Below are 27,157 nucleotides of genomic sequence, written 5' to 3'. Positions count from 1 at the left end.
GGTGATGAGATTTACTAAAGACCCCTTTTCTGTTGATGCTGGGGGAGAGTTTGCAGCTGAAGCCAAACAGGTGCTTCAGTCACTGGACGAAGGCTCCCTGCAGTTAGAACTAATAGACATCCAAGCATCGTCTGATTTGAAGCATGATTTGAGATCATTGGCATGTGAGCAGTTTTGGGTTAAACTTAACCAGGTACAGTTCCCAAACACCAGAAGGTTGGCCTTTTTTCTACTTACTATGTTTGGTACAACGTATACTTGCGAGTCAAGCTTCTCGCATATGAATGCAATAAAGACCAACACACGTGCCTCCCTCACAAGTGCGCACCTCCACCAGTGTCTGCGTATAATATTGCCCTCACTCCATATGAGCCTAACTTTGCAGTGCTTGCCAAGTCAAAGAAATGCCATTTCAGTCACTGATTAGAGCACTGGTTGATTTTTCTTCCTTTTGAGGGTTTGTTAAAGCAGACGTGAAATGCACTGATGATAGTAGGCTAGAGTAGAGCACCGATATCCAAGTGGGCCTAATGTAGGCTAATCTGTTTTTTTTGTTTTTTTTAAAGGGAGACATTTTATACAATAAAAAAATGACTGGCACAACTTACTGATAATGCCATGACATGAGCACTTGATGTTTTTGTCTTTTATTTTGATTCGTTTTTTTAATGTTTTGAATTGAGTTGTAGCAGATGTCAAATGCACTGATTAGTAGAGAACAGGAAAAAAGTTATGCAATCTGGTTTGTTTTGTTTTATTGAGAATGAAGACTGTGTAGCCTACTTCTGAGTGATATACAGTAGTATGAATGAACACTTTTGATGCACAAACTGGATGGTGAGACTGGATAGTATCCTCTGTGTTGTTGTGTGCAGTGACTGGTGTACAGAATGCTCCGGTGACTCTGTCTGCAGCCTCTACCCCATTGACTGGTCAGCGAACCAAGTCTGCACCGGTGCAAACTGGCACCTTGACTGCAGTTGGAAAAGAGACTGGTACTAGTGTGTAAAGCCCAGTATGGTGGGGGTCTGTAGTGTGTACAGCCCAGTATGGTGGGGGTCTGTAGTGTGTACAGCCCAGTATGGTGGTGGTCTGTAGTGTGTACAGCCCAGTATGGTGGTGGTCTGTAGTGTGTACAGTCCAGTATGGTGGGGGTCTGTAGTGTGTACAGCCCAGTATGGTGGGGGTCTGTAGTGTGTAAAGCCCAGTATGGTGGGGGTCTGTAGTGTGTAAAGCCCAGTATGGTGGAGGTCTGTAGTGTGTAAAGCCCAGTATGGTGGGGGTCTGTAGTGTGTACAGCCCAGTATGGTGGAGGTCTGTAGTGTGTACAGCCCAGTATGGTGGGTCTGTAGTGTGTAAAGCCCAGTATGGTGGGTCTGTAGTGTGTAAAGCCCAGTATGGTGGGGGTCTGTAGTGTGTAAAGCCCAGTATGGTGAATCAAGAGGACAGAGGAAGAGTGGAGATGAAAGACAGTGAGATGGATGAGACCGTGGTCCCCGACACGCCGGATGCCAAGAGTCCCCCCGGGCCCAGCCCAGCCGGGGAGAGCGGGGTCCTGGACACCGACTCAGACTCTGACGTTGAGATAACTGGGTCCTTCATGAGGAAGAGCCTTGTGGTGGAGCTGGCTACAAAGCCTCTGCAGCCCACCTCCACTGGCCACACCTTCACGTTCCAGCCCCGCCCCTCTGCTTCGACTGCTAAGTTGGCATACCGCAGCCTCTTCCGTTCGAATGCCTCATCGATGGCCTCCTCCCATGGGACCGTCAGTTCTACGATGAAGACACGCCGGCAGGACTTGGACCAGAGGACTAGGTCTGGGCGAAGAAGAGAAGAGAGGAGAGAGAGAGAGCGTCCAGGGGGAGATGAAGTGATCGTGCTGTCAGACGAGGACGTGGAGGAGGGAGAGAAGGAGGGAGAGGAGAAGGAGAGAGAGAAGGAGGGAGAGGAGGAGGGGGCAGAGGGGGGGCCAGGAGTGTCAGCTGGTCTACGGGGCCCTGGGGGGCCTCTGTTGAAGGAGACCAGAGCCGCCAGCCAGCCGCCCACAAGCCTCCCTGGTGGAGCCGCCTGTAAGAGGAGCCTGGAGGAGGAGGACGACGACAGCACCCAGGAGAGGAGGGCCAGCAAGAAGCCTGCCCTCCACCAAGACTCTGTGAACCTGAGGGACTTGCTGCTCCAGCATGATTGGCACTTTGAGGACACCTCAGAAGCTCTGCGCATCTCAGGACAGGACCAGCAGAGCTCCAACCCAGCTGGTGGGGGTCTGTAGTGTGGGTTAACATTACTGTGGCTTTAAGAGTTGTTGTTGTTGGATGGCGTTCATCCGGGGGAGGGAGGGTTCTGGGGCTGGGAGCGGAAGAGGAGGGACTTGGGAGAGAGAGTGGGAGAGTGAGACGAGAGGATTGAGTGCTGGGTGTTGGAATAAGATTGAGTGTGAATTAAGAGAGTTATAACTTGTAAGAACTGAGAATAAAGCTGGAAAGCAAGAAAAAAAAAAAAAAAATGGTTGTTTTGACTTCAGACGCTCGAGAGGTGCTTTCAAACGGACTGACATCAAGTTATAGAAAATGGAAAGATCCAGGATGCGCCGTGCCTCCAGCAACCCCAGGCTGTGGGAGCTCCCCCCCCAGCGGGTGTACAACGACGGTAACAGGATGAGTATGGTGTACGCCACACCCCAGAATAAACAACCGTCCTTCGGCAAGCTGAATATACCCAAGCCCCAGTCCGGCACCTCGGAGAGGAGGACCAGTTTCTTTGGAAATCGGACCAGCGGGGCGGGTATGGCTCGTAACAGCGCCTTCGGGGCCTGTTCAATCCATGATTTTTCATCTTCATGTGTGGGGTCTGTCAGATCAAAAATGTGTTAAGATTTAGAAAATGTTAATGTGTGTACCAGGTACAGTGTGTACCAGGTTAGATGGAACGTATAACCTGGTACTGGATCTACTCTTCTACTTAACGTACTTCTCAGAGGGACATGAAGCAATGTGCCTAAGTAGTAAACACAGTAATAAACACAGTCATTTCTAAGAAAAAAAGAGTAGCGAACGGAGACTTGGTAGTGTAACTCGCCCCATGCGGGAATCGAACCCCGATCTCCCGCATAACCGACGACCGCGCTAACCATTAGACCAAGAGAGTTAACTCCCTTGGAGGAGCTGTTAACAGGGGCCTCATACAGGATCGTTACAGTATTTTGTATTTAGAATTTTTTAACTGTTTTTTTTTATTTGTTGTACGGCGACCTTGAGTGCCATGAAAGGCGCCTTATAAAATAAATGTATTATTATTATTATTACATTTTTCGGCAACAGGTGGAGCGATAGATGGCAGCCACATCCCCATAATAGCACCTGAAGCGTTCCCACGTGACTATTATAACTAGTGTTGTTCCGATACCGATACTAGTATCGGCATGGCCACCGATACGCACAAAAATGCTGGTATCGGTATCGGCGAGTACTTTACAAAAACGTAAGTTTTTTTTTTTTTTACTTAAGTTTTACAAAAACTTTACGGGCCAGTTTCACAGACAAGGCTTAAGCCTAATCCTGGACTAAAAAGCATCTTCAATGGAGATTTTACATTGAAAGTGTGATTTAGTCCAGGACTAGGCTTAAGCCTTGTCTGTGAAACCGGCCCTACGAGTTTTACAAAGGTTTTGAGCAGTGCCAGACTAAGTGTTAGCAATAATTTTACATCGAGGTGAGTATGCGGCTCAAAAAACATGTTTTTTTGTTTTGTTTTTTCAAACGCCGTGGTATCGGATCGGTACTCGGTATCGGCAAGTACTGCACGGTCAGGTATCGGTATCGGTATCGGGATCAAAAAATGGTATCGGAACAACACTAATTATAACAGAAAGGGATGGCATTCAATCATACTTCAGGGTGTTGTTGATGGCAAGGGTCTGTTCTGGGATGTTTGTGTTGGTTTTCCTGGGAGTGTCCATGATTCACGGGTTCTGAGGCAGTCTCATTTGTGGGAAATTGTGACTGATGGACAATTTTTTAATCAGCACACCGCAAACATCTCAGGACGTGACATAGGACACTACCTAATTGGAGACCCTGCGTACCCTCTGCAACCATGGCTGATGAAGCCTTTTTCTGATACAGGCCGACTGACCCAGGAGCAACACATTTATAATGGCAGGCTAAACAGTGCTAGGGCAGTTGTGGAGACATCCTTTGGAAGGCTGAAAGGTAGATGGAGGTGTCTCCTAAAGAGGAATGACTGTCAATTGGACCTCACCCAAAAAATGGTGATGGCCTGTTGTGTACTGCACAACATTTGTGAGGAGCATGGGGACCAGACCCTCCAGTGATGGAGAATGTGCAGCCACCTGTTCGTATGTTCCAGGAACGTCAACAGGAAGGAGCTGGTGTGAGAGCTGCACTGCTTGAATATTTCAACTCAGACTGATGGACAGATGCAGTATTTTATTTGTGATATGATTTGTTAAAGAACGTGCAGCCACCTGTTCGTGTGTTCAGCCACCTGTTCGTGTGTTCCAGGAACATCAACAGGATGGAGCTGCACTGCTTGAATATTTAAACTCTGACTGATGGACAGATTACAGTTTCAAGTTTATTTGTGACATTATTTGTTAAGACATGTAAAGCATTTTTTGAATTGCCCCTGTTGTATGAAATGTGCTATACAAATAATATCCTTTTTCAGTATTTCTTGCAATATGCAAAGCACTTTGAATTGCCCCTGTTGTATGAAATGTGCTATACAAATAAACTTTCCTTGCCATTAATGCAGGTAAGACAAGGCAGCGGTGCCGTTAGTGAGTCAACTGTCTACAGTGGGCTTGTTCCAAGAGTCTGATCATCTGGGGGAAGAAGCTGTTTGTTAGTCTTGTTCTGTACATTTGTTCTTTTCTATATTTCTCCCCCCCCCCCCCCAACAAAATCAGACAGCAATGGTTTTCAACCCCAAAAATAAAGAAACACAAATATAACAGAAAGTGTACGTGTGTCTATAAAGTTCTTCCCATATTTAAACATGTATCAAATATAAAGTAATATGTACAAGAAATGAATGAATGGTCTTTATTGTCATTAATACAGTACAGGTACCATACAACGACATTTAGGAGAGGGGGCTCCAAGAAGGCACAACAGCGGCTCTACTTCGAGAGTCCTCAGGAACTACCACCTCAGACAGGAGCTGCTTGTGACCTTCTACCGCTGCACAGTGGAGAGCATCCTCACCTACTGCATTTGCGTGTGGTTCTTCAGCTGCACAGCCGCAGAGAGGAAAGCGCTACAGAGTCGTGAGATCGGCCCAGAAGATCATCGGCGCCCCCCTCCCCTCTCTGGAAGAGCTGTACAACACACGCTGCCTCAGGAAGGCCTCCAAGATCTCCAGGGACCCATCCCACCCTGGGAACGAACACTTTGTTCGGCTGCGCTCAGGCAGGCGGTTCAGGACCATGTTCGCACGGACAAACAGACTGAAGCTCAGCTTCTACCCTAGGGCCATTCAGGCCCTGAACACAGCAAAGACCTAGGTTCTAGGCTCTGGACAATCTAGACAATTTGATGGCAGCTACTAGATTGTAAACATAAGTGCAATATTGTAATACAACTGTGAACATTCTAAACCTGCTAACTGCCACACTTTAATGAATGTGCAACAAATATTATGTGCAATATGACAACCCATGTGTACATAAGGTTCAGATATAGGAAAAAGTTAGGATATTTATATCATAGCATAGTGTACAGTACAGTGTTTTATTGTATAGTATAGTAGATAGTGTACATAGCCTTATTTATGTCAATCAGCTCTTTTCTCTTGTTTTACCCTTGGCTCGCTTGTTTTTAGTATTTTTTCCAAGCACCAGGGGAGCCCCCCCTCCTAAATTTCGTTGTATGGTACCTGTACTGTATTAATGACAATAACGACCATTCATTCATTCATTCATTCAAAACAAGCTGTGTTGGTTATCTAGCGAGTGTGTCATTGATTCTCAACAACGCTGGAATGTATTTACACTTTCCAGAATATAAGTCTGAACATTTGATCGGCTGATGACTTGTTCCCGGTTCCACCAGCTGCTGTCACATGGAGTCGGCAAAGCTGAATGTATATAGATATGCTATGCTATATGTCACTATATGGACAACAGTATGTGGACACAATCCCCTGGAGGCATGGGTCTCTGGCACACCACTACAATGTTAACTTTCACCCAATCAGCAGGGTTACTTTAAAGCACCATAACTGGATCAAGCTTGCAAAAAAACTGTGTTGGTTGGCAAACCAATTAGAGATTAAAGATGGCATACAGTACACACCTGTGTTGTGTTATGGGATATCTTGTAAATACTAAGACATGTTTTTCAGACAGAACCCTCTCTGGGGAGCAGCCAACAGCGCCTTGGCCAGATGGCTTCTAGCAGAGTATGAGGATGGAGAAAGGCAGCCCAGGGGCTGGAACCGCGGGCAGCTCTATAACGGATTCCAACTTCCTCTGGTAATCTCTAAAGTTCACTTTTCAAAAAATGCAGGTCGAGAGAGCACGCTGGCGTTGCTTGTTCGCCGCTTCTCCGCCCGAAATCTAGATATACTTGCAGTATACAGAGTAGATTGTCCTACAAAGAAACTTAGATTTCTTAGTCATCTAAAAATTAATTAGACCCCTAATTTCGCTGTACAGCTCAGCACGTCACTGACGTGTAACAAACAAATACTAATACGCCCTTTCGGGACTCGCTCACTGACACACATTGTCTCTCTCCATCTAGCAGCTTGTCTCTGCCTCGTTCACTGCCAGGGGGAACAAACACACCAAGGTTAAATAGACCAGTTGGATAACGAGGCTGATTACTGACACCTGTCCGCAATCAGCCCTGTCATCCACCCTCCACCTGCAGGCCAGAACGTGCCATGCTCCCCACATGTGCATCAACTGATTTTGTTAAGACGAGACCATTCATTAATTATACAATGGGTCATGATTATGAAGACACATTCACAGCTTACAGTCAACAAGACCATTTTTCAAAAAGGCTGGTGATCTAGAGATCCATCATAAGAGTACTTGTCTGGTCCTATGATTTCCCTGGAAATGACAGCAAATGAAACTACAGTTTATGACATTTTACTTCAGTGTTATGTCCTCTGTGAAAATGGGGAGAGCAACATATCTCCAATTCTGAGTCGATGCTCCTTGTTCTCACTGTATTAATATTAATAGGTACTGATTTAATGTATTAACTGTATTAAGGTACGGGAAGTCAGCAAGAACATGATGCAGAGCACCAGGAAAGGAACTGTGGAAGACTGTGCCTATTCTCAGATGCTGGTGGACTGGGGCTGTCATGCGAAATCGTGTGCACTGCCAAATCGTGTGCACGCGTCACGACCTAACGAGTCACGACCAGCTGGCACGCGTCACGACCAGCTGGCGACTGTGACGCGTCAGTCTAGTGTTTTTGAAACCTCCGTTTAGCGAAAAGCTTTAATTTGGCTCTACAAGTGTTAATGTCATTTTATGAAGTTTTAATATGTTTTCAGGCGAGAAAGTAACCATATATATTCACAAAATGTATCCGGTTTATCAAAATAACCCTTATATCTATCTGATCTGACGGGTTTTTTCACAACGTTATTACTTGTCACTTTAAGCCCAGGAGGGAGTTAGCGATTAGCGATGTTTAGCTTAGCTTAGTTTAACAGAAGTATCTTCACTTTTAACATGACTTCCCGTGGTCGTAGAGGGCTGGTCGACGGCTTAAAATGACCGTGTATACCTGTAGACCTTATCCAGCTATAGTCTTGTGTTTCTACCCCGGGCATAGCCGGTGTTATTCACGGACAAACACTCCTGTTAGAGTGGTCTGATCAGCAGATCATTTTCTCATAAAGTTGCAAACGCAACTCAGCAATTCAACTTAATTAAAAAAATGCGCGTTTCGTTCAAGATCCATTAGAGTAGGACATGTACAGTTATGATAACTACAGTCATATGTAACTTTTGGACTAGTATAGTAGTTGATAGTGTAATAAAACGTGCCAATGTCAGACGATGAACAAACACACCACGAGTCCACACTGATTCAGAAAACAGAATAAACTTTATATATGAATACTCAACACTTCAGGGGGCTAACGTTTGCAAAAGAACTGTACAGGTTACAATCAGGTATATAATAATAGTTAGGGAGTAACATATCATTCACAAATTCAACAATAATAGAACAGATAAATACACAGATAGCCCTGCTACGTCCTCCGTGAGGGCCCGTTCCCCTGTACATAAGTCCCTGTCCAGCCCTGCTACATCCTCCGTGAGGACCACCTCTACCACATCCTGGTGGTGTGTCTGAGGTGGTGGTGGTAGTGGTGTGTCTGAGGTGGTGGTGGTGGTGTGTCTGAGGTGGTGGTGGTGTGTCTGAGGTGGTGGTGGTGTGTCTGAGGTGGTGGTGGAGGGTTGGGGGAACATCTGGGAGGTTAGGGGATAACATCTGGAGGGTTGGGGGTAACATCTGGAGGGTTGGTGGGTAACATCTGGGGGGTTAGGTAACATCACACCAATCAGCTCTCCTGTTGAGGTAAGCAATAACCATCTTGTTAGTGTAAACACACAAACAAGCACAGATATGTACAGTCAAAATAACATTTTGTGAGTAAACACATTTCTAAATAATCCCTATTCAATGTGACTTACCAGTGTACTGAAGCATGTAATTCTCAGCTGCTCTCCGGAGAGCACGCTTCTTCTCTGCAGCCATATCCTCCTGGGCTTTGGACAGATATAAGAAAATTTCACTGTGGCTAGTATAGGATGCCATATCTATTATCTGATATGTATACTAATTGTGTATATATATATATATATATATATATATATATATAGTAGTTCTTCTAGTAGTTCTCTGTAGTAGCAGGTGTGTCGTGTAGCAGGTGTTTCGTCGAGCGGCAGCAGAGCAAAATGGTGGAGTAAAGTGCGGAGGATTAAACACAGCGCACTAGAATGACGTCACAGTCACCACCTGGTCCTGACACGTTCTAAACGATTATTGATTGATTGACACACCACCACCACAACCTTTAGACTTGCCTAAGAGAGAAACAAATATAAAGTTATAAAAATGCAGGGCTTCATTCTTGTTGACAATGTTTACTTTGATTTTTTTTCTTTTCTTGGATACAATGTTTACTGTAGTAAAAAAGAGTGTGTGTGTCTAGGAGTGTGTGTCTAGGACAGTGTGTGTCTAGGAGTGTGTGTGACTAGGAGTGTGTGTGTGACTAGGACAGTGTGTGTCTAGGAGTAGAGAGTGAAACGTAGGCTTAAACACGACTAGACTAGTGTGATCATGTAGTCATATTACTGTGTTAGTAGAAATGATGCGTCTACTACTCTACACAGTGGTTAGTGAAACTGGACCAGTCCGTGTGTGTCGCGAGTATTGAACTTGAGGCTGCGTTCGTAAATTCGCTCTGAGAGCCCCGGAGCGCACACTGGGTTCAACGTCATAAAGGGACCAAGTCATTTGATTGGACAAGAGGCATTCCGTGAGTGCTGATCAGATTTCCAGAGCGTATTTACGAACGCGCCCTGGCTGTCACCCGAACACCGCGAGCTAGCGTAGTGTAGTGTAGTATAGGATGCGTAGTGTAGTGTAGTGTAGGCTGGAGAGAGAGAGGAGAAGCCTCTCTATGTGTTACCTATGTCCAGTGTACTAGAACCACTCTAACAGGAGTGTTTGTCCGTGAATAACACCGGCTATGCCCGGGGTAGAAACACAAGACTATAGCTGGATAAGGTCTACAGGTCTACACGGTCATTTTAAGCCGTCGACCAGCCCTCTACGACCACGGGAAGTCATGTTAAAAGTGAAGATACTTCTGTTAAACTAAGCTAAGCTAAACATCGCTAATCGCTAACTCCCTCCTGGGCTTAAAGTGACAAGTAATAACGTTGTGAAAAAACCCGTTAGATCAGATAGATATAAGGGTTATTTTGATAAACCGGATACATTTTGTGAATATATATGGTTACTTTCTCGCCTGAAAACATATTAAAACTTCATAAAATGACATATTAACACTTGTAGAGCCAAATTAAAGCTTTTCGCTAAACGGAGGTTTCAAAAACACTAGACTGACGCGTCACAGTCGCCAGCTGGTCGTGACGCGTGCCAGCTGGTCGTGACGCGTTAGGTCGTGACGCGTGCACACGATTTGGCAGTGCACACGATTTCGCATGACAGGGCCAGTACATAGACCATGACATATCCTTCACTCCTCAGAGCACAAGCAAAGCTGCTTTCTTGGGAGGACTGGACTGTTTGAGCACATGTGAAAACATAAACCCCTGCTTCCCTATTGAGGTAACTCCTCACCCCTCATCATATGATCCCCCTAACCAATCACAGTTGTCTTATGATCCCCCTAACCAATCACAGTTGTCTTATGATCCCCCTAACCAATCACAGTTGTCTTTCTCTTCCTGTTTTGGGGATTTCTTTCTTTAACATTCCATATTCTACCATATGTAACACGTTCATTTCAACATTGTTGAGAATCACAATACAAACTCACTAGTCAAGCCAAAATACTGCAGTGCAGTGGCTTCAGAGTAATCCCCACTGCTACCTAGTTAACTATAACACTACTTTACATAGTTAGCAGGCTCACAAAACAAGCTGTGTTATGACTAGTGATGTGTCATTGATTTTCAACAACGTGGAAATGAAAGAAAAATCCGAACATTAAATCGGATGCCGACATGCGGACCAAAACAAGAACGTGTAACATATTCATACAGTATATAATATACATATATTGTGTGAAATAATCCACATTTCTTGCTATTTAAGAAGTACAATGGGAAAAGACATCATCTTATGTCAACATTTTACATTAGGTCAATAACTGGAATAATTTCCAACGCCAAAGGTATTTTTCTAATTCTAAATAGTTAGTGCTTCTATAATACAGTCAACATGAATTAATTAATTCTCATTTGGACAAGTTTTGAAGCTCAAGCTACAGTATCTAATTCGGTTGTTAAGTCGTGACGTGTTTCCGGGTCCAACGTTGGCTGAGGCGCTCTCTTCGAAATGCCGCAGTAATAATAATAATTCATTATATTTGTATAGCGCTTTTCCGAGGCTCAAAGACGCTGACAATATGGGGAAAACGGGAAAGTGCTGTGTCCCTTGTTGTATGAATAGATCCGAGTCTAAAAAACGATTGAACTGAAATTCTACCGCTTTAGTACACTGGTACTCTGGTGCGGGGAATTTTTTATTTGGACCCGGACATTGCTAAATTTCTGTTGACGTCAGACTTAACAACCGAATTGCATTTCATTATTCTGATGCAGGGAGTGTTTTAATTTGGTCTGTATGACACCTGGTCACTACTGGCCTAGAGGACATTCATATCCCACAGATAATTGTGACACGTTCTAGTCCTCTTGGTCCTCATATCGGCAACCAAACAAATGTTCAGACTTTTCTTTTTAAACCAGGGCTCTCAAGTCTCACGCATTGGGCGTGAGACACACGCATTTCAACCCGTTCACACGCTCACACGCCCGTGTGTCTCACGCCCAATGCGTGAGACTTGAGAGCCCTGATAAACACACAAACTACGTTTCAACGTTGTTGAGAATCACAACACAAACTCACTACTCAAGCCAAACATACATACAACAATACATTACATTGTTAGCAGGCTCACAGAACAAGCTGTGTTAGTTGACTAGCGATGTGTCATTGATTTTCAACAATGCGGAAATGTGTTCACATTTTTTATAACAAAAGTCTGAACATTACATCGGATCCCGATGCCGTGTGCATTGTCTCATTCACATCACAACATGCTGATAGAACATCAACATGCTAAAAACACATAACTACACATAACTAGATGATCACACAGTCCTTGCTTTTGAACACGTCCTAAAATGTAAGTTTGTCTTACAAGCCATGTATCACTCAACCAGTATATCAAGTGGGCTCTTCAACACTTCAACGTTTGTAATATGCAAAAACAATGGAAAACAAAAACATTTTTAAAAGAAAAAAGGAAGAAGCTTTTTGTTCATTGTGTGGGCGGCTGTGTTTCAGGAGGTAGAGTCGCCGTCTAATGATCACAAGGTTGGCAGATCAGCGGTTCTAGCCCCGGCTCGCCACATGTCGAAGTGTCCTTGGGCAAGACACTGAACCCCAAATTTGCTCCCAGTGAGCGGGCCGGCGCCTTGCATGGTAGCCTGCCGCCATTGGTGTGTGAATGTGTGTGTGAATGGGTGAATGGCCGTTGTAAAGCGCTTTGGAGCAGCAAAAGAGGCGCTATATAAGTGCAGTCCATTTACCATTTAATTTGCGCGAGAGTTGCCGACATGCGGCCCCTTTCAACAGACCGTGTCACATACAGTCTGTAATTATCTTCTCTCTGCTGCAGACTCTCCCTCAGGACGTGTTGTCCAGGAACAAAAGCTGTCTGACGTTTTTCCGCTCCTCGCCTGCCTGCTTCTCTGGCCACGTCCCGCCCGCTGTGGCCGACACCAGACACACGCTACAGCGGCAACAAATGAACTCAATCACCTCTTTCCTGGACGCCTCCACTGTGTACGGCCACACCCTGTTTTTACAGAGTGCCCTCCGGAACCTGTCAAGCCCCCGGGGTCAACTGGCCGTCAATCCTGGACTCACAGACCCACACGGCAGAGCGTACCTGCCTTCCGTCTCCACCAGCCCGTCTGCATGTTTTCAGAACCCAGCCGACCCCAGAGGGCCGAGGGTGGAGTGCTTCCTGGCTGGAGACAGCAGGGTGAACGAGATCCTGCCCCTGGCAGCACTGCACACGCTGTGGGTGAGGGAACACAACCGGATAGCAGAGGCTCTGGAGGACCTCAACGCCCACTGGAGCTCAGAGACCATCTATCAAGAGACCCGCAAGATCATTGGAGCGCTGCACCAGGCAAGTCTGTTGGAATTAAAATCAGAATAATCAGTTATTTTGGTTGACTGCTCCAAGAAAGAGGAGAGATGTTTTCTATCGCACAAATGGACGTTTATTGAAGATCACACGTGTAGTACAGAGTTGCACCTTAACCTGAGGTGGTCTCAGAAAAAGGTGTTCTTCTTCAGATTACATTACATTATATACTTTCACAAGACACAGAGTTCTTTACCCTTTTGGCCACTATGATGTAAGAGCTGAATGGCCTATTAGAATGTTTTAAAACTATGAATGGAGTGTTGTCTTGTGTTAAGCCCAATGCACACAGCGTGCGATTTTATCGCACGACAACATTCGATTCTCAATTCTTTGAATTATTTCAATTGGTGTGAATGGAGAATCGAATGTTGTGGTGCGATAATATCGCATCGCACGCCGTGTGCATTGTCTCATTCAAAACAATGGAATCGAATTCGGCGGTGCGACAAAATCGGGGCCGTGTGCATTGGCTTTTAGACGTGAGAGTTTTTTATCGGTTCTTACAACACCTGGATTCATGGTCATCAGACAGTTCCCAGACAGTAGCTTACAATGGGTCGTATGTGTTCTTAGGATACAATACTCATGATGTGCATATTAAAACAGGAAAACTGATAAGATATGTAACATCATGACTTAAGCAGCTGGTGCTGGAGAATGGACAATAGGACCTTTGAAAAATATATCCTAACAAGTCCCACTGTCTATTATGGAAACTAGGGCTGTCCAATGATACAAGAAAGTAATAATAATAATAACATTTATTTGTATAGCGCTTTTCCTGCAAACGTTGCAGCTCAAAGTGCTCATGCTAAGTAATTAAAATAAGTGTATTGTTTGATGTCAATCACAAATTAATTTGAGTTTAGTTCATATTTGGTTTTATATCATTTAGCCCTTATTAAAGATGTTTTCACTGTAACGCTACACTGGGCTGTAAATGTCTTGTGAAGAAAGTGAAGAAAACACAAAATAGCCACGTGTTGTTTTAGCATCTTTTCAGCCAATAACAATTCAGCCAGTTGTGTACCTCTATAATACCTCTATAATACCTCTATAATACCTCTATAATACCTCTATAATACAGGTAAATGACATGAATAAATAAAAACTATACACTGGTAAAGTGATTGCATCACAATCAAAGAATATCAAAAATATGTGGAGACAAACATATCAAGCTGGTATAATAAAGCTCCTTTACCCTATTCCACCTAAACTGCTGGAAATGAACACTCCTCATATGTCAGAATTATAGATTGCAAGTTGTTTTGTTGTATGTTTTTCTTTTTGTGGAAGATACACTATCTAAAGGTCTATTCTTTTCTGTTGTTGTTGTTGTTGTTGTTGTTGTTGTTGTTGTTGTTTTTCTCTCCCAGATTATCACCATAAGGGATTATGTTCCAAAAATCATTGGAAGAGAGGCTTTTGATCTCAACGTCGGTCCCTATGGGGGCTATGATCCAATCACAGACCCGTCAGCCTCCATCGTTGTTGAGAATCACAATACAAAATGGATTGGGTGAGTAATCCCCACTGCTACCTAGTTAACTATAACACTACTTTACATTGTTAGCAGGCTCACAAAACAAGCTGTGTTAGTTGACTAGCTCATTGATTTTCAACAAAATGTATGCACATTTTTCGAAAGAAAAGTCTGAACATTCAATCGGATGCGATTTCACATATGTTGCTAAGGACTAAGTGTTGGACATTGGACAACATCAAATATATATTTTATTATTTCATACAGCTGCTGAAACAATTCGGAGTGCTATGTGTATGTAATAGATTCATCAATTGGATAGGAAACAATAATTCTCATGTGCTTCTGGTTTCAACCATGCGACGCATGCGCACTCATAAATGGTTCACTATTTTTGATTGTAATTAAACGATGAAGAAAATCAGTGTAGCTGTCTCTCGTCTTTAGGAATGAGTTAACATCATTAATGTATTAATTGGCAGCATTTCAGCTGCGTGCGAGGCATGCAACGTTTAGCTTGAATTTAGTTCAGGCGCTTTGACTAAAGGTGTCCTACCAGACACGTAACCATGGTGATGACAAAAACCTATTGCATGTTTACCCACTGCGTCACTTAGGGCCAATCCCAATTCACCCCTAGCCCTTCGTTTTCACCCCTATGGCTTGATTTGCGCGTTCACGTTTAGGGGTAGGGCTGTCCCAATTAATATTTCATCGAGCCATGGCTTCATTTCGAGGGTTAACTATGACTTCGTTTCGAGCGATTCCAGGACCAGACTAGCTTCGAAGCCATATGGGTACGCTACCCCTTGATTCCAGGATGCATTGCGAATCATCTACAGAAATCTTATGTCGCTCTTCAATGCGGAAATGTCATTTTACTTTCTCTGTAATTACTTATTAATAAAGATTTTTAAAATTATGATAACCATCTTATTGTCTTAGTTTAATGTCATTACAACGCATTATAGACCTATTATTTATAACAAGCATAACCAAAAAAATCGCTTTTATGTCGGTGCTGTGTCTAACGTTACAGTAACGCAACGCTGCATGACAGTCGAGCATTTCAGAGATGTACAATCATAAATCAATTATTACCTGTGGCGTTTGACAGCGGATGATGGTACACATATGTAAAGTTATCTATCAAACGTTAGTTTAATGTCATTACAATGCATTATAGACCTTTTCTTTATAACAAGCATAACAAAAAAATCGCTGTTATGCCTGATCACTTCCATTAGACTACTAAAGCAAGACACCGGAGCACTCATATCTGCGCGTTTGTCACAGGCTGACAGTCACCCTGTTCCTCTGCCCCGGCAACTGACCCATAGAAATGTGCGCGATTAACATTTCAGAGATGTACAATCATGAAATCAATTGTGGTGTTTGACAGCGGATGATGGTAGACATATTTAATGTAAAGTTATCTATCTAAAGTTTTCTATCCACAGGCTGATATGTGCATGATAGGCGCGAATTCCCCCCCCCCAGTGACACCTGTGGCACCTCACTGAACACCTATGTGAGCCTAACTGGGTCATCAGCTGGGGACCACCAGTCATTGACGTTTCGCTCCTTTAACCCCAGTACATCTCCTGGTGGCGGAGCGATGGCAGGGATCTCTCCCTGCCACCCCTGCTGATGCCCTAGGTGTTGTTCGCCCCCCAACCCTTATGCTTCCTTCTTAGCCACAGCCAGAAGCTGCCTTTCTCCGCCTCCTCAGCCAGCTCTTTCATGACTTTCCGATGCCTTGCTCCCGAGCATCCTATGTCACGGAGTAGGCGAGCAGCTGAGGAACCTACAAAGCCCCTACACCCCACTTCCACAGGGCACGTAACGGCTTTCCAGCCAGCCTCCCTGCACTCCACCGCCAGATCTGCATACTTGGCTCGCTTCCGCTCGTTGGCTGCCTCCAAACCACCCTCCCAAGGGACAGTGAGTTCGACCAGAAGGACTGTCTTGCAAGCCTCTGACCACATGACCAGGTCTGGTCGGAGTGATGTTTCCACGATCTCCCTGGGGAACTGGATGTGTCTCCCCAGGTCGACCCTCATGGTCCACTCACTACCCGGTGCGAGGAGTCTTGCTGTATCTCTCTGACGGGAGGGTTTGACTCTCTCTCCAGCCCTTGCAAACTGGATGGGATGTCTGTCTGGAGCAGAAGGTCTGCTGTTTGCCTCCTGTCTGCATGACTCTGCCACCTCTGCCAGCTTTTTCAGCACCAGGTTGTGTCGCCATGTGTAGCGGCCTTGGGACAGCGCTGTCTTGCAGCCTGTCAGGATGTGCTGGAGGCTCGCATTGATGGTGTTGCAAAGGGGGCAGGTCTCTTCGGCAGAAAACCATTGATGGAGGTTTCGGGGACAAGGCAAGGTGTCATATGTTGCTCTGATCAGGAAGCTGAGCCTAGCTTGGGGGATCTTCCACAGGTCAGACCATGACATGGGCCTGTTTGTGAGACCTTCCCATGACGTCCAGCGTCCTTGCTGGCCCTGGGACACCGCCTTTATGTTAAGGCGTTCCTGCTCAGTTCTTGCCACTTCTGCCACCACCATGGCTCTTCGATCTTCTTTGGAAGCCTTTGACCAGAACAAGGGAGTCTCACCCCTTCCAAGGCCTGCTCTACCCTCCTGGACTGCCGACCACCTCGCGGTGCTTCAGCCGGCCGATTGCCAAATAAACCTCCTCTTGGGCTTTCCACTTCCTTCCAGTTCTTATCTGGGTGCCCGCTGCTCTCACCAGCTGGTCAGTGGATTCCCTCAGCTCTAGCACCAACCGAGCCTTCTCTTGCTTGTATCCAGAGCTGATGGATCGCAGTGGCAGTTGAAGCGTGTTCCTACCAAAGAGGCCCACGTTTGAGAGGCATCTTGGCAGTCCCAGCCACTTCCTGATGAACGAGTTTGCCAGCCCGTCCATCTTGCTTACCACTGAGGAGGGGATTTCGCTCATCTTCAGAGGCCACATCACCCTTTGGTACAGTATGAACTGGTAACACCATACTTTGTACTTTCCGGGGAGCTGGCTCTGGTTGATCCTGGCCAGGCCATCTGCGAGCTGCTTCCTCACCGTCTCCCCCATCTGCCTGTCAGAAAGCTCTGCTGTGTAGGTTCGACCCAGGCTGCGGACGGGTTGATTTGCCAGCAATGGGATGTCCTCACCACCTGCGACAAAGATGGTGTTGTCGCTTCTGACTCCTTTCCTGATAGACAGACTGCGTGATTTGGGGGGTTTGATCTTCATCCTCGCCCAGCTCACAAGCTCGTCTATCCTCTTCAGCAGTCTTGTTGTGCACGCTGCTGTCTGTAGAATGGTGGTGATGTCGTCCATATTGCCTCTCACCGCTGGTGGCCTTTCACCTGAAGGCAGTTTCACTCCTCCGACCATCTTCCTGACCCCTATGAGGATGATCTCGAAGGCTGCAACAAACAGGATGGGAGAGATTGAGCATCCCATGGCAACTGTTGCCAGCCTGTTGTGAAGTCCTGATGGGTGCAGCACATCTGGAGGTCTTCAAAGTACTTGGCTACCAGGGCTTTAATGCAGACTGGGATGTAGAAGAAATCCAAGGCAAACTCGATGAGTTGGTGGGGGACAGACCCGTATGCGTTGGCGAGGTCCAGCCCAACCTGGTCTCACAAGGCAGACGTCAGAATTCGACGTTTGTCCATCGCATCCAAACGTCGAATTCTGACGGCATATACAGTTATAAACGTCGGCAGACGACGTGAGATTGGGGTAGCTCGTTCTGAAAGCGCAGGGGTGCGCCTGTTATGTGCGCCTGTCGGGGCTTCTCTCGGGATTATTCCATTTTGAATTGCACTTGCATTAATTAGTTAGGCCACATTTGGGATTATTCCAATTGCACTTGCATTAATTAGTTAGGCCACATTTTGAGATACAACCAACGGAGAACAGATTTTAATAACAACAGCAGAAACAATTGTCATCTTCACTGTTTTATTCGCTGTCAATAGGCCTATCAAACTAGGCTATTTTACAACCCGACGTTATGGTCAGTGCGCTTCAACGTTCATTTATTTGGAACTGCGAGAATGAGTAACGTTAGTGTCACGAGATGAAAGCGGGACTAGCCGTGGGTAGTTCGCGGGCACGTTTGTGAGCACAGCTGCCCTGGGTTTGGTTGACTGGGCGCACTAGCCAGTGGATTGGCTGTTGCGCCTTTTAAAAACCCCAGAGTTTTAGGAGAGAAGGAGAGAGAACATGGGGGCTGTATTGAGATGAGTGGGCGAACTAGGTGGACGAATAACCTGTGTTACAGACAGGAGTTGGAATCCCTGTGCGGGACATTGGCTGCCTGGTCGAGGCACGGAGTGGTGGTTGCCGACGACAGACTCGCTGTGGAGCTAAGCCGGCTTGGACCAGTCGCGTGGATACCGACGGCGGATTCTACACTGGAGCCGAATCGACCTGGATAAAAACGAACTCGAGGATTCTCGGAGGCGGAGCCCCGCCAACGCCATAGGCAATAGTGACTATTTGTTTATTTCTTTGGTTTTGATTTTTGTGGGGTAGCGCTGAGGAGGAGAGCCTACCCCACCCACCTGACTTTGTCGTCTGTCCTGTGTAGTGTTTCCCCCAACCCCCCACCTAGTCCAGCACCGTAGGTCCCTATAGAGGGGTAGGAAATATAGGATAGCGCCACGGGTGGGTACCTATAGGAGTCCTCACGTGTGCAGTGTAGTACCCTTGGGTTTCCGATTGCAGTGCCTTATGGTTATTTTATCGAGTGCAGTGTCCCCTTTGATGATTGCAGTGTCAGATATTATCTTGCAGTGTAGTGTTCTCTCATTTATGTTTTGCAGTGCCCTCCCCAAGCTACCAGGGTCTAGTGTGAGTTTTCCCTGTATTCACGGTTGCTATTAGTTTATGCCCCCTATAGTATACCCACCTGTGAGGGCCCCTCATTTCCCACATTGTCAGTTTAGGGAGGAGAGGGTAATTGTGCTGGGGGTGGGTTGGAAGGGTGAATTTTAGAGTTAGTCAATTCCTATAGATTTTAGAGTAAATGTGTACAATGAAATTTATAATAAAGATGATTATTTTTATGGACTTGTCTTGGTCTTATGTGTGGGGGTGTGTGTTGGAGAATCACATATTCTGTGCCGGGAAGGTTTAAGGGTGTTCACTCTAAACTGTGACATTAGCCCGATTGCACTTGCATTAATTATAGGCTACATTTTGAGACCGGTTGTTAAGTCTGACGTCAAACGTGACGTTTTGCAATTTCCGGGTCCAAATTCTCCGCACCAGAGTACTACAGCGGTAGAATGACAGTTTAGTCGTTTTTTAGACTCAGATCTATTCATACAACAAGGGACACAGCACTTTCCCGTTTTCCCCATATTGTCAGGGTATTTGAGCCTCGGAAAAGCGCTATATAAATATAATTTATTATTATTATTATTTCGGCATTTCGAAGACAGCGCCTCAGCCAACTTTGGACCCGGAAATACGTCACGACTTAACAACCGAATAGAGCGCAACAGTGACCCCCCTTTTTTGAGGGGGCTTCGGATCCGGAAGTAAATTTCGCATTCATTTTCTCCATTGACATTTCCGAAAATCCTTATATAAATTGTTTTAAACCTGGAACCAAGCCAACCGGTGATCTGATGACTCATGACCTTAATACATTTGATTCTGAGCAAAAAAAACACTGGGAAAAACGGAAAAAAGGCAAGGGTACACAAGACTGTGTACATAATTATTTTAAGAAAGAAGGAACTACCCATCCCATAAAGCATTGCGAATGATACCTTTCCAAAGCCTTTCCAGATCAACCATGATTTCCCCTTGCGATTATTTTCATTAAATGAATGAGAAACGTCCAGTATTTGACATTATATGTTTATTATCAGTGACAAGGTAGCTAACTGGCTAGCCACAACAAATCCTCCTTGCCCATGCTCCCAGGTATCCGTGCCTCCACCAACTTCTACACTAGATGTCTGGTGATGACATCACCTGTCTACAGGTACAGAGCATTCCCCATTTACCCTAATACTAAGGCTATTTTATCTCATCTATCCCCCCCCGACCCCGACTTCAGGAGATGGACCTGGTACCAGAGAGGTGTTGTCCTCAGCCAATAGCTTTCTGGAACAACCTGCCTAGGAACCTGCGCACCACCCACAGTAAATTGTGTTTTAAAACCAAACTTACATTTTATTTTCTAAAAGGAGGTTAGATGTATTTGTATATTTATGTATTTTGTTTTGATCATGTTTTTGTTGGCCCTGTTATGTCGGTTCTTTTTATACCTTACACTTTTGTATTTTCTTCTTCATCTATCACTAAGTTTGGTAGTTATATTCATTGCACAATGCTGAATTATGTATAATTTGTGTAATACAGACTGATTGTTGTTGATGATTGTTACTTATGTGTTTTATGTGTGGACCCCAGGAAGACTAGCGAGTTGCTACGGCACTAGCTAATGGGGATCCTTAATAAAATATCAAAAAATATCAGCCTGTCCTCAGCCTGTCCGTCTGAAAAGTGCTGGTGGATGCTGGTGGATGAGTGAGTGACACCACACACACCTGTACACACCTACACTGTTGTAAAACATTTATTTTGTTTTCAAACAACTTTTACTGGTGAGGGCTGCTTTATGAGACTCTCTATGGGACAGAGCCCTCGCCCCCCCCCCCCCACCCCAGGTCTGAATAATATGTGCTACCACAATCTCTCATACTCACCTGCACACACACACATAGTGTCTGTTCTGTTCTATGAGTTATTATTCCTAGCAGAGACCATTCAGTGAGACCAAGTCTTTCTCGCTTCCTGTAGGTACACAAGCTGCCAACCAAGTCCTTCTCACTTGTGTGAGTGTGGGGATGGCCACACAGATCCTGGCCTGGTACATGTGTGAGCTGAGCTTCAGGAGATGGACCTGGTACCAGAGAGGTACCCCCCCCCCCCCCCCCCCAGTCTGTTCTACCCCCACCCAAGTTCAATAGTTCAAGATGCTAAAAAGATATTGTCCCATCGTTTCAATCATTGAGTTTGACAACGTTTTTATTGTCTTGACAAGAGAACCTTTCAGCTCATGCTGTTATGTTTTTAACTAACAGTAAAAGACATCTGAGAAGACGAAATTGTTCACAAAGGCCTCTCTAAGTGAACCAAGCTATACAGCTATGGCCTCAAGTGATACTGCAATCAAAACCCAACTTTTAAGCCCTAATCAGATAATATGGTGTTACTGTAAATGTTGCTGTGTTTGTGTGGTTGAGTCTTTGCCTGTGTGAATGTGTATAGCTAGTGTAAAGCTACCTTACCAGAGAGGCAGTGCAACTCTTGACCCAGGCACTGGTCATCTCCCGCCTGGATTACTGCAATGCACTCCTGGCGGGGCTCCCCGCTTCAGCCATTAGACCTCTGCAGCTCATCCAGAATGCTGCTGCCCGGCTGGTATTCAACCTCCCCAAATACTCGCATGTCACCCCTCTCCTTCGCACCCTGCACTGGCTCCCGATAGCAGCTCGCATCAGATTCAAGACCCTGGTGCTTGCATACCAGGCAGCTAAAGGGACAGCCCCTGCCTACCTGAAGGAAATGGTAACCCCCCAAACCCCTGCCCGCTCACTCCGCTCCTCCACCTCGGCTGGCCGACTGGCCCCACCTCCTCTACACAGCAGTCGGGCTGCCCGATCACGTCTCTTCACAACACTGGCTCCCCGCTGGTGGAATGAGCTCCCCACGGCTGTCAGAACGGCAGAGTCACTACCCATCTTCCGTCGTAGACTGAAGACCCATCTCTTCAGGTTACATCTTAACTGCTCCTCCTGAGACATCTTCTGACCCTCACCACTACGTCTCCTAAAGACACCCGCTTTCCCCTCTACTGTGTCCCTAAGAACTTCTATTGCCCCCCTTGTACTGTTTCTCAGTTTCTCCAGTAATAAAAATAAAAAAATAAAAAAATAAAAAAAGTTTTAGTAGAAGGCGATACTAGGGAGAAGGTTTTTCCTTCTATCAGTGGCCCCGGGCCCGAGCTAGAGTACTCTTCCTGCAACGAATGGTGGACTGCTGATTCACATGCTTAGTATTCAAATGTATTGATTGTAAGTCGCTTTGGAATAAGGCGTCTGCTAAATGCCAAAAATGGAAATGTAAATGTCTCTGGTAAGGAATGGTCGTATCCTTCTGATGTTGTAGAGGAAGAATCTGCAGGAGCGAGCCGTTGCTGCAATGTTCTCCGCACAGGATAGTCGGTTGTCCAGGGTCACTCCAAGGTTCTTGGCTGTCAGGGAGGGGGTTACAGTAGAGTTCTCCACTGTGATAGAGAAGTCTTGGAGAGGGCAGGCTTTCCCGGGGATGAAGAGGCGCTCGGTCCATGTCGAACCCAGCAGACATCGAGACAGTCCGTCAGATGGTTAACAGTAATTACACCGTGTTGGAGAAACACGACTCCCTCCTACAGGAGATAGTGGGGAGGCTCCATGACATGAGCACAACTCTGACCAGTTTCCAGGGCGCGGGAGTAGCCGCCGCCGCCGCTGCTAGCGCCACACCGACCGCTCCCCAGCTCCTGTCCGCTCCAGTGATCCGAGAGCCCCGGGTCCCCATGCCGGAACGTTACGACGGCAAACAGGGTTGCTGCCGTTCTTTCCTCATGCAGTGTGGGCTAGCGATGGAACAATAGCCTACGTCCTTCTCCACGGACCGGGGTCGGGTCTGCCTGGTAATCGGTCTCCTCCGTGGGGTCGCTCCGGAGTGGGCGTCGGCGCTGTGGGAGAGACAGGGCCCGCTCACTACTTCCTACTCAGCTTTCTCCGGTGAGATGAGGAAGATATTCTATCACCCGATCCGGGGCCAGGACGCTTCCAAACGCCTCCTCGCTCTCCGTCAAGGCACTCTGAGTGTAGCTGACTATGCTATTAGTTTCCGCACCCTGGCAGCTGAGAGTGGGTGGAACGACGCAGCCCTCGTCGCGGCGTTCACCGGTGGACTCGCTGAGACCATCAAGGACGAGCTGGTGTTACATCCCGAGCTCTCCGACCTGGATGGATTAATCTCCCTGGCCATCAGAGTGGATAATCGCCTATCAGAACGGAGACGGGAACGCGGAAGTCGTCCCTCCGTTAGCTTCGTCACCCGGCGTGCTTCGTCTATTCCAGACCCCATTAATTATTCTCGCCCTTTTCAGCCCAACGTCACTCCTAGAGAGGAGACGTCCGCTGTCCCCGAACCGATGCAGCTTGGTCGGATGCGTCTCAGCCAGGAGGAGCGCCGCCGGCATTTTGAGAACAACAGCTGCCTTTACTGTGGGGAGCTCGGTTATTACTTCTCCACCTGTCCCACTCGGCCGTTAAACCGGCAGGCTCGTCAGGAGAGGGGAGGACCCTAACGAGCCGTTCTGCCATCTCTGCCTCTCCCCGCACCCGGACCCAGCTTAACGCCACTATCACTGTTAAAGGTCAGTCCACTGTGTTCCCCGCCCTCATTGACTCTGGTGCTGATGGTCATTTTATGGATGTGTCTCTGGTGGAGCAGTTAGGTCTATCCACCAGTCCCCTAGACGTGCCCCTAGAGGCCATCGCTCTGGATGGCAGGCTCCTCGCCAAGGTTACTGATAGGACAGAGCCTGTGTCTATGTTACTGTCCGGCAATCACCAGGAGGAGGTGAGTTTTTTCATTACGTGCACTCCCCATGCTCCCATTGTTCTGGGTCACCCCTGGTTGGCTAGACATAACCCCAACATCAACTGGGCCCACGCCAGGGTAGATAGTTGGAGCCTCGAATGTCATGCCGCCTGCCTCTGGTCCGCTGTGTCTACCTCTGCCTCCCTCCAGGCGCCCAGACCAGAGGTCCCTGACCTGTCTTCTATCCCGCCGGAGTATCAGGACCTCCAGCAGGTGTTTTGTAAGCAGCTAGTCCTCTCCCTACCCCCTCATCGGCCCTATGATTGCGCCATTGACTTGCTGCCCGGAGCACCTCTTCCTAGCAGCCGCCTGTACAGCATCTCTAGACCCGAACGGGTGGCTATGGAATGCTACATCAATGACTCCCTGGCTGCTGGCCTCATCCGTCCCTCCTCCTCACCCGTGGGCGCTGGTTTTTTCTTTGTTGTTAAAAAGGACAAGACTCTGCGGCCCTGCATCGATTACAGGGGGCTTAACAACATCACAATCAAGAATTCTTACCCTTTACCCCTCATGAATTCTGCTTTTGCTTCTCTCCAGGGAGCCACAGTGTTCACGAAGCTCGACCTCCGCAACGCCTACCACCTGGTTCGTATACGAGAGGGGGATGAGTGGAAGACAGGGTTCAACACCCCGTTAGGTCATTTTGAATACCTGGTCATGCCTTTTGGCCTCACTAATGCTACTGCTGTGTTTCAGGCCTTAGTCAACGATGTCCTCAGACATGATAGGCCTTTTTGTATTTGTTTACTCGATGACATTTAAATTTTTTCAAGGGACCCAGTCACCCATGTCCAGCATGTCCATCGGGTGCTCCAGCGTCTCCTCGAGAACCGTCTGTTCGTGAAGAGGGAGAAGTGCGAATTCCATGTCCCGTCAGTATCGTTCCTGGGTTACATCGTCTCCAATGGACAGGTGAGGATGGACCCCGCTAAGGTGAGAGCAGTCCTGGAGTAGCCCGTCCCCAGTAGCCGTAAGCAGCTCCAGAGATTCTTAGGGTTTGCCAATTTTTATAGGCGGTTCATCCGCAACTATAGCCGTGTCGCGGTCCCACTCACTGCTCTCACTTCCACTTCCTGCCAGTTCCGATGGACCCCCGAGGCCGAGAAGGCTTTCCTCGACCTTAAGACCCGCTTTACCTCGGCGCCCATTCTCATTCAGCCGGACCCCTCCAGGCAGTTCGTGGTGGAGGTGGATTCCTCAGACATTGGGGTGGGGGCTGTCCTCTCCCAACGTTCTACGGACGGTAAGGTCCATCCCTGCGCCTTCCTGTCCCACCGTCTCTCTCCGGCGGAGAGAAACTATGACGTTGGTAACCGTGAGCTGCTAGCCGTGAAGCTGGCGTTAGAGGAATGGAGGCATTGGCTGGAGGGCTCGGAACAACCCTTCCTCGTGTGGACAGACCACAGAAACTTGGAGTACATCCGTACGGCTAAACGGCTCAATTCCCGCCAGGCCAGATGGGAGCTGTTTTTTGGCCGTTTTAATTTTTCTCTTACTTTCAGGCCGGGATCCAGGAACGTGAAGCCCGATGCCCTGTCCCGGCTGTATGACAAGGAGTGTGAGACCAGCGCAGTCCCGGACACCATCATGCCGGCCACCTGCGTGGTCGCGGCCGTCACCTGGGAGATTGAGGAGGCGGTCAGGACCGCTCAGCGGGCTCAGCCCGACCCTGGAAACGGTCCTCCTGGTCGCCTATTCGTCCCTGACACGGTGAGATCCCGGGTGCTGCTATGGGCTCACGCATCCACCCTCACCTGCCACCCTGGGGTGACTAGGACCCTGGCGTTCCTCCGCCGGCGCTTTTGGTGGCCAACCATGCCTGAGGACACCAAGTCCTTTGTGCTGGCCTGTCCCGTGTGTGCCCGGAACAAGTCATCTAACCGGCCCAGTTCTGGCCTACTGCGCCCTCTGCCCATTCCATGTCGCCCCTGGTCCCATGTGGCCCTGGATTTCGTTTCTGGCCTGCCGATGTCTGATGGTATGACTGTTATTTTGACTGTTGTCGACCGTTTTAGCAAATTTGCCCACTTTCTGCCCCTGCCCAAGCTTCCTTCCGCCAGGGAGACGGCGGATCTGTTGGTGAGGGAGGTGTTCCGGCCCCACGGCCTTCCCACTGACGTGGTGTCTGACCGGGGACCACAGTTCACCTCGGCGGTTTGGAAGGCTTTCTGCTCCGCCCTCGGGGCGTCCATCAGCCTGACTTCTGGGTTCCACCCCCAGACCAACGGCCAGGCGGAAGAGGGCCAACCAGAAGCTGGAGTCCACCCTGCGCTGCTTGGTGTCAGCCAACCCTACTACCTGGGCGTCCCAATTACCGTGGGTGGAGTACGCCCACAACACCCTGACTACCTCGGCCACAGGTATGTCACCATTTCAGTGCCTTTACGGCTATCAGCCGCCTCTGTTCCCATCCCAGGAGGAGGAGATCCTGGTCCCGTCCGTCCAGGCTCACCTCCGCCGCTGCCATAGGACCTGGCATCGGGCCCGTGCCACCCTTCTTCGGTCCTCTGAGCGTTATCAACGACAGGCCAACCGTCGGCGTATCCCTGCTCCCAATTATTCCCCCGGGGACAAGGTATGGCTCTCCACTAGGGATCTACCATTAAGGACTGAATCTAGGAAATTGTCCCAGAGATTCATTGGTCCCTTCACCATTGAGCGGGTGATCAACCCCATACCCTCCGTGTCCATCCCTCCTTCCATGTTTCCCTCCTCAAACCTGTCTCCTCCAGTTCCCGACCCACCCCCCCCCCAGGATGATTGATGACCTCCCTGCCTACACCGTCCACCGCCTCTTGGATTCTCGTCGCCGTGGTCAGGGTTCCAGTACCTGGTGGACTGGGAGGGCTATGGTCCTGAGGAGAGGTGCTGGGTCCCTCGGCGACATATCCTCGACCCTACGGTCGTCCAGGACTTCCACCGCCGACACCCCGGCAAGCCTGCACAGAAAAAATGGGAAATAGCAGGTCTTTGAATTTACACAAATGAAATCACTATATGCAACACAATTAA

At 47.5% G+C, this 27,157-nt stretch overlaps 1 protein-coding gene across 1 annotated transcript; it reads left to right on the top strand.

Moving 5' to 3' along the window:
• Positions 1 to 2,582: 2,582 nt before the first annotated feature.
• Positions 2,583 to 14,501, top strand: LOC308151731 (thyroid peroxidase-like; the record flags this gene model as incomplete). Its single annotated transcript, XM_080524643.1, has 6 exons — positions 2,583 to 2,781; positions 6,351 to 6,493; positions 7,247 to 7,333; positions 10,236 to 10,355; positions 12,436 to 12,954; positions 14,355 to 14,501. 6 exons carry the CDS (start codon positions 2,583 to 2,585, stop codon positions 14,499 to 14,501), a joined length of 1,215 nt encoding a protein of 404 aa, XP_080380769.1.
• Positions 14,502 to 27,157: the final 12,656 nt, after the last annotated feature.

Source organism: Nansenia antarctica, assembly GCF_963989245.1.
Source record: "Nansenia antarctica genome assembly, chromosome: 2".
Classification (NCBI taxonomy): Eukaryota; Metazoa; Chordata; class Actinopteri; order Argentiniformes; family Microstomatidae; genus Nansenia; species Nansenia antarctica.
Note: the sequence above shows the minus strand (reverse complement) of the source record. Positions and strands in the feature narration are given on the sequence as shown.